The 8373-nt window shown below is 39.2% G+C and overlaps 1 protein-coding gene across 1 annotated transcript in view; it reads left to right on the top strand.

Annotated features, from left to right (window-relative positions):
* Positions 1–7630, top strand: part of TMEM192 (transmembrane protein 192) — a 16860-nt gene extending 9230 nt beyond the window's left edge. The window contains exons 5-6 of the mRNA XM_021395826.1: positions 3648–3750; positions 5995–7630. Of these exons, the coding sequence (XP_021251501.1) occupies positions 3648–3750; positions 5995–6118 (227 nt within the window). The 3' untranslated portion in view covers positions 6119–7630. The remainder of the gene's footprint in view (positions 1–3647; positions 3751–5994) is intronic.

Raw genomic sequence — 8373 nt, 5'->3', positions numbered from 1 at the left:
GGGGCGGGCGGTGGTGAAATCAGACAGGCAGAAACTTAAGTTTGCTCTGAACTTGAAATCAAACAGTAAGAAAGCTGAAGCATGTCCTTCAGGACTACATGTGGTTAAACTTGAAGTAAAAGCCGTTTCCATGGCAATCAGTGTTTGTCTTGATTTGTGACTTTCTTGTGGTTTTATTCTTACTAATTTCAGGAGCCTTTTCTTATAGGAAAAGAAAGCTTTGGTGTAATGACACTAGGAAGTGCTGCTGAACATCTTGGTCATCTAGGGACTAAAACTTAGTTTCAATATTTTTTGCAACAATATTGAAATCAAAATACAACAAGAAGTCCCAGCTCTGAACTACATCTCAGTTTGGTGTGGCATGTGAGAGGCCTCCACATGTGGAGTTTTGTCAGGCTTTCCCTTGAATTAGCCAACTTTGCTCATATAGACTTCCTGTCCTGGAAGGAAACATGAGCATGGTAGTTCTAGAGAGCTATTCCAGGAATGCTGGGAATCATCCCTTCTTAGCATAAGTATACTTGCTTTCTGGGGAAACTCGAGTAGAGATAAGCTACAAAACATTGTTAGAGCTTGAGGAGTTCCAGTGAAACAGTATTTATTACCCTGAGACCTCTTGTAGCTCAATGAGCTTCCTTATGTGTCTCTTACCTTAGTAAAATAGAGTAAGCTGCTATCAAGGTCTATTTCCTTCTAGTTAGGTCTGAGACTGGAGTTCTGGAAGAGCTCTCAAATGACCTGACCTTCTGACACCAAGAAGGTTGTCTGCCTTAGCTTGTTAATGATTTCATGAGCACTGTCAGTACCAGTTTATACTAGGAAGTTGTAGGGTGTGATGTTCTTGCTTTTTGAGATTGAGCTGGGGGAGGCTGGAGGAAGGAGTTCAGTGAATGCTGGAAGCAAGGCAAAAGAGGGACAGAATTGCAGGGCAAGTAGGAATGAAGACGGTTCCTTTGGCAAGTCACCTTGCTTCCACAGCAGTCTAAGCTTCATTCTCTAAAACTTGATTGATGTACAAAGCAAGGGTTAATCACTACATAACATTTGACCAAAGGTGAGGAAGACCTTTCTAATTACCTTAGCTACCTACCCTCTGGAAAAGGCAGTCTAAACTTGTCCATCCCAAAACATTCTGAGGTAAGCTAACAGACAGCACATGTGTCTCTGTAATGGTTGTTTTTGAGATAGTTTGTCTTTAACCTTTTGAGTGTCAAACTGTATTTCTCAAAGGGAACAGGAAGTATTTGGTTAGATTTGAATCTGTTGTTATAGCAACTCAGAAATATCTGTATTTTTCCCTCTCAAAACAGAGCAGGTTATGTGACAGAAAACACAAAGCCTCTTTTGCAGGATACTTCAAAGGCAGTTCTAGTCTGCTGGAGCACCCCTTTATAGGGCAAACACTTAGCAGATACCACTTACTGCTCTATGACTGCATCATTAATGTAGCTCTGCAACTACACCAGCAATCCTGGAGAGCCTAAGGTCGCTCTATGCTACAAACTCATGATTATCAGCCCCTTGCTTGTGTTAGTAGGTGATCCCTAAACTTAGTGGGAAGGTAGCACCAGTGTAGACTTAAGCTGCTTCTCTCCTATGGATTTTTTGCATCTCTACTAGAGTTGACTCTATCTGTAGAACTCATATAGTTGTTGTTCTGTTTAAATATTACTGAAGTTAATGCCTCACAAGTGAAGTGGCATGGAATAGCTGATTGAGACTGTACAATTCATAAAATAGCAAGAAGTAGTTTACAGAATTATGTCCCATGGAGTACAGCTGCCCTGTACAAAAACTTTCAGTCAGCTCTGTGCTTATGTAGCTATAGGATCTAGAGGTGAGAGATCAAATCTACATGGAATTGCTGGGATTACTCTATAACAGACTCAACTTATATAAATCTTTCAAGTGAAGTAGGTGTGTCTGGGGAAAAAAAGGATGATGCAGAGAGCTCTAATTGTGAGTTTAATTAATCTTATGTTCATTATTGATAGGGCAGGAGGTTGAACATTAAGTTTTACTAAATGTGTCGTTATTGACTTTATTTATTTTTATTTATTTTTTATTACATCTATCTAATATTACATAAATAAGACTAACATTCTCATAAAGCATGCTGGAAATTCCTGGTCTATTCCTTTGTGGCTTTATATGTAGAGGAATACAGTCATGGAAATAACTAACCTTTGAGCCTAACTTGTAGCTAACCTCTGGAGGGCCTTAGCATTGTTTTAGCAGGGTGCCCTGTAGTAAACCTTATATTATTAACTTGTAAGAAAAGTCTTTCTCTGCTATTTTCATGGAGATTTCTCATGTGGGCCAAACTGAAATGGCTTTTTTGGTATTAAATGTATTGCTTCACAAGCAACTGAACTACATAGCTGGAAATGCATAATCTGGATCTCTGCAGTACATTCCCTTTCTTAATCAGGAGCTGATATTTGAATAGCTTCAAGTATTTCCAGCCTCCTTCCAGAAATAACGTGCAGTGTCTGCAGTTTCTCCCACCCCCACCTGTCTCCATTCCACATCTGTTACATTTCCCTTAAACTTAATTCACAGATGCCCAGAAATGACTTGAGTTCCTTAGATTTTTTTAACCACTACTGTGAAGCTTACAGTATAGAATCACCAAGGTTGGGAAAGACCTCCACAATCCAGTCCAATTGTCCACCTACCACAAGTATTTCCCCAATAAACCTTGTCAGTTAGTACAACATGTAAACTTAACTTGAACATCTCCAGGGATGGTGATTCAACCACCTCCCTGGGCAGCCTGATCCAGTGCCTGACCATTCTTTGAGTAGAAAACTTCCAAATATCCAACCTGAACCTCTCATGGCACAACTTGAGGCCGCTCCCTCTAGTCCTATTGTTAGTTCCAGGAGGTGAGGTTGCCCCCCTCCTCACCACATCTTCCTTTCAGGTTGTTGTAGGGAACGGTAAGGTCTCCCCTGAGCCTCCTCTTCTCCAGAATGAACAATCCCAGCTCACTCAGTTGCTCCTTATAAGGCCTCTCACTCACTTCATTGCCCATCTCCAGGGCCTCAGCACCTTTCCTGTAGTATGTAGCTGTCCAAGAGCTGTTCTGTTTTGTATCCTTAATAGCTTTCTGTACCAGGTCTTCTAGTTCTGGAACAGGCAGACAAGCTGAAGCTTCATTGCAGGTAGTCTAATTAAAGTAGTATTTATGAAAGAGTTTATAGAAACTTGCAACCTAGATAAAATACTAGTATCAAACTTAGTGCAACTGTTTTTCATTGCATGTTGCTTAATTTATGGCCTGAATTTAGACACTGAATCTCAGTTCCATCTCAGAGGCAATTTTCCCTCCCTTAAGAGGCAAACTAAGCTTTATAGATGCTAAGCAGTGTATTTAAGTTTCCCTCTTCAGGTCTTTGCCTAGAGTCTTTGAGCAGCAGGACTGAAAGAATATGAGAATTTATAGTCAAAGCTGTATTGGTAATGAGTAAATTCTGCTTTTGTTTCTTCCTCCCCACTTTCACAATTCCTGCATTTCCTTTGTCTCCTACTCTAAGGCAAGCTTATATGTTACAGATCTGTTTTTAACTTGGAGTCTGATATAGCTTTTTTGTTGTTGTTGCTTTCTAAATATTGTGTGAATTCATTTGCTTGTTTTTCAGTGAAAATAAGCAACTTCAATCGTGCGAAGCCAAGACCTGACATAATTGAAGAAGAAAAGATGTATGCTTACCCTAGTCACATTACCTCAGAAGTTGGATTTGGGTAATATTTTTCTGAACTAATCCTGTTACATGTTCAACTGTGGTTATGCTGACTGAAGTAATTTTGTTACTTTATGTAGAAATATTTTTATAGTCTTAAATCCATCAACCACAATAGATGTGGGAAAAATAGTTTTGAAAGGAGTCCTAAATTTAAGGCTGCTTTTGTAGAGACAGGTGAGAAATAATCAAGTTGTGTGCTTTTATATAGAAATGACAATTTTCATAGGTAAACTATCAAGCATGAGATGGGAATTATTTGGCCATTTAAAGCTGTTTGCATTAGTCTTTAATGTACTATGAATAACTGTGCTTAATCTCTTTATAACTGACTTGAAATGCAAATGGAGGATAAATGTTAATGTCTTATACTGTTGTTTACAGTATGCCTCCAGAAGTGCAGCTTCTTCAAACAGTTCTTTCAGACAAGAAAACAAATTGTAGGCAGCTGACAGATGAAGAAGACATTGTGGTTTGGTTCAATAGCTAGCACAGAACATCAGATTCTAGCAAGGGGGTTGGAATGTGTTATAAACTCCTTCATGAACTGGAGTTTATGAAGGAGTTTTAAATGTGGATGAGCCACTTGAGAAATAAGTTCTCAATGACACAGAAAAGCTAGCCACAGTTAAACTCGCAAGCACTGAGACTATCTTTTTTTGTACCTGTGTGAATATCTGGTTGCTGAAGTGAGCCTGGTGATGACTTAACAAAAAGTCAAAGCTAACCTGGATTTCCATGTAAGAATTTTTCTGAAGTTTCTAATACCACATGACTTAATTTTATGTGGCTTACAGTAAAAAAAGCTGCAATGCACAAGTGCAGAGATGACTACTGCTTCAGCCTTCCCTTACATGTCACAAATGCAGCCTGCAGATGCTTTCATGGAACTTGGAAGCAGAGGTTCAGGATACAGGAAGGACTTAGAGTTGTCTTGGTATTTTGATACAATGTCTGACTTCATCTTTATATCAACATTATGGCAAAAGCATGGGGGAATTCACTCCTTCCTTGTTGAAGCCTTCCCCTGAGAAATCCTCAAGTGCTCAGAAGTTTGCAACAATGACCAGCAAAGGAAAAGTCTCTGATCCCTTGATTAAAGAGTGTAGACTTCCTGTGAGAACTGATTACAATATAGTTATTTTAATCCAGGTCCGTACAATTCTGACTCTGAGTGTTAAGGTCTATTGAAAAGAGAATCGTGTTAGCCATTCAGTTGACCTTCATTCTATGAATGCTTTATTGATATTGTGATCTCCCTGACCTAACCTACTGATCAGGAGCTGTTCTGGTGCTTTAAGTAGGTAGTACAGATTAGGGTTAGGGTTGTAAACTTTGTCTACAAGACTTGTTTTTTTTTATCAGCTTAACCACAGTAGGTTTTAAATTGGACTTCTTCCACTCAAGTTGTGAGTGCACTTGAACTATGATAAGAGCATTGCTACTCCACAAAATGCTGTAAGGCTGTCTTTCTAAGCTCCAGGGTGCTCATCTGTGTTAGGAGGCCAGACAAGAAAGTCAGCAAGGAGCAAATCATGATTATGGGAAGTCTGAAGTATTCTCACTTCAGTACTTGTTGTAGCTTAATTTCTGATTACAGATTTGACAGTTCTGTAGTCTTACAGGTTTTCTGAAATAGCTCTGTTTTACTGTGCTGGTTAAATAAAGCAATGTTATAAAGGCTGTATGAAAGCTGGAGATACACCTCCCCTCAGCTTAGAGTATGTGAGGCTGTGGATCTGCAGTAGCACAGATGTTAGATGCTAATGCTTTTAGAGTAAGATATAATGACCACTGCTCTTCTAGTGCAGGTTAATCAAGAAATGGTTATTTTACTCAGCTACAGGCAACAAAAGCTGTATATAAATATTATGCTTAAAATACACTTCCTAATGTAATTGGAAAAGGTGGCATGGGTTTCTTGGTACAATCCTAATGTGTTGTCTAGCTCATTAGCTTAGGTTTGTAAAAGCTGAATAAGCAACCTTGTACTACTGCGGTTCTGTAACTGTCTAGCAGGAAGTACATAACTTAAGCAAACATGGCTCAAAGTTTAGCTGATCTTTTGTACTTCCTGCCCTCTCATCTATAAATGAGAATAGGCATAAAGATTGTTTTCCCCCTTGAAAAGCAGAAGTAAAACTGAAGGAAGCAGTTACAGTATTGATTAACAAACACTGACCTTTCACATGTCAGAAAGCTGTTATCTCTTATGGAAACCTGTATTCACTTTTGTTCTTTCAAGGGAAAACTCAAGTTTAGAAGAGATAGTTGAGAAGCAAGGAGATGTAATAGAGTATCTTCAACGACACAATGCACTGCTCAGCAAGAGACTATTGGCACTAACTTCTCAGCAAATCAAAACTTAAAAACATTTGGGAAACTGCTGCTGGAGCTCAGGAGGGAATACGAGGCAATACAATATCCAAACAGATCTGCACAGATGACTCTTCCATCCTCTTTCACATTTTGAAATAGAACTGAAATTGCAAGTATGAGCTCTGCATACACTGTAAACCTGTGACAACTGGACTAAATGGCTTTTTTTCCACATCAGTTCTCAGAAAATGTTCAGGAGCTTCAAGAATTTTTAATTCTTAAAAGGTTACAATTGGACTTGAGGTAATAGTTTAACTTTTTTCAGTTATTGCTATTTTGCACTGGTGTATTTTTTGAGCTTTAAGTTACTAATGTATTTTCTAGAATCCAAATTTGTTCTCAAATAAAAATTAATTTTGCAGAGGATGCGTCTCAGCTTAAAGTACTAAAGCTGGGATCTTATATGTGTTCAGTCACTGAACTTCATTATTTCCAGTGTTGAAGGTGTTATACTTGAATAATCTTGTTCAAAGTAGATACTTGCTTTCTGGATTTGTATTCTCCTTTATCCAGAAAAGGAATGAAGTTGTCTCCTATGCCAGCAGGAATATTCAGTGTCCAATTTAAAAAAAAAAAAGCAGAAGGGGAGGATGGTATCCTAAAATGTGTTGTTACCACATGTGAGATGTGATAATCTTATGATTAGCAATTTGAGCAGCTGATCAGAATGCTGGCTTTAGATAACAGTAAGGTGTCCTCAGGGCTGGTGATTCTCCTGTTACTGGGATTGTGTGTCAGCAAGACTAAACAGGATTCCTTCTACCTGCCAAACTAACACAAACAGTTGAAGTACTGTCATTGACCTTGTAACCAATTTGTGTTGAATGGGGTTTAAAGTTAGGTCCTGTTACAGATGCTATCCAGGCTGCACATATTCTTGCTCTATGCTTCAACTTTTCAAAAATGTCACTGTCTTAATTCAAAAGCCAAAATGTGAATGTGTGTGGTGAAAATCAGCAGGAGATGGAATGGCCTTCTGGAAGTGGGAAAACAAGAGTTTTCTATTCTAATAAAATAAACTTATTGAGAAGGGTGGTTAAAAACCGTTCTTCTCAGATACTCTGTCTACCACTATAGTGTAAGCATTATTTTAGAAGCAAATGTCTGTGGGAAGACAGAATAATTACTAGTCAAAACTGAGAGGAAGATTCTCATGAGGCGTGGTCTTGTGGTTTAATACGAGGGAAAGAAACACAAATATTCTATTTTTTTACTTGGACACCACTTCAGAAATAAGCTGTTTAGTGTAATAACAAAGATGGAGGTTGTCTTACAAGAAAAACAAATATTGATCATCTTGCTGCTATCTAACACTAAACTGTACCCCTTAATTGTTTTTTGAAATAAAGCCATGATTTTATAGTAAACATAGAAGGAATATAAATGTTTTTGTTTTTAGAACTCAGGTCTCAATGTGATTGTGTATACTGACTTGTATAACTGCTACAAGAAGCAGTAAACTGTGACTGAAGTTCATGTACAATAAATACAACTAAGTGTCACGGTATTGTCTAAGGGTCTGCGTCCGTGACAAGGGGGGGACAGGCCCAGAAGAAAAAAAACGAGAAAAGAGGAAGGAAAGAAAAAAAAAATCGCCGGCGGTAAGAGCCAGCCCCCGGGCGGTCCGGCGGCTAAAGCGGCAGAGAAGCCGCGGAGCCGCAACCTGGGAAGAGGGGGACCCGTAGACGGATCTAACACAAAAAAAAACAGCGGCACCGATCTGAGGAGGAACAACTAATTTTACTAAATATATCAAAATGAGGCTAGTAGAATTATGATAGAGGGTTTACAGGCTGAAAATCTTACACAGTAAACTGCAGGAGGACCACGTGCTTTATCCGCCGGGCTGGGAAGAACAGACGCCGCGTCTCCCACGTGGCTTCACCAACCCCCCCCTAACGCAATGACCCCTGGGGAGTGCACCTCCTCCCCTCCCCCTCAGAGGGCCACACCAAAAAAGGCAGTTTGCAGTAACCGGGGAATTAGCTCTTTAACTGCCCGTACCTTACATGATGTAATGATGTGGAATACCGACAACAATCACAAAACCATAACATTCCACCCCTTATTCCACATCACTACATCATGCTTAACATATATTTATATACAAACGAACCATAATTAACATACATTACATACGTATCTATACGCCTATATATACATGGAATCACTATCTGCACTCCCCCAGCATCAAATTCCCTTGCGGTACGCACTGGACATCCCTGCTTTTCCCCATCACCCACCA

Source organism: Numida meleagris, chromosome 4 (assembly GCF_002078875.1).
Source record: "Numida meleagris isolate 19003 breed g44 Domestic line chromosome 4, NumMel1.0, whole genome shotgun sequence".
Taxonomy (NCBI): domain Eukaryota; kingdom Metazoa; phylum Chordata; class Aves; order Galliformes; family Numididae; genus Numida; species Numida meleagris.
Note: the sequence above shows the minus strand (reverse complement) of the source record. Positions and strands in the feature narration are given on the sequence as shown.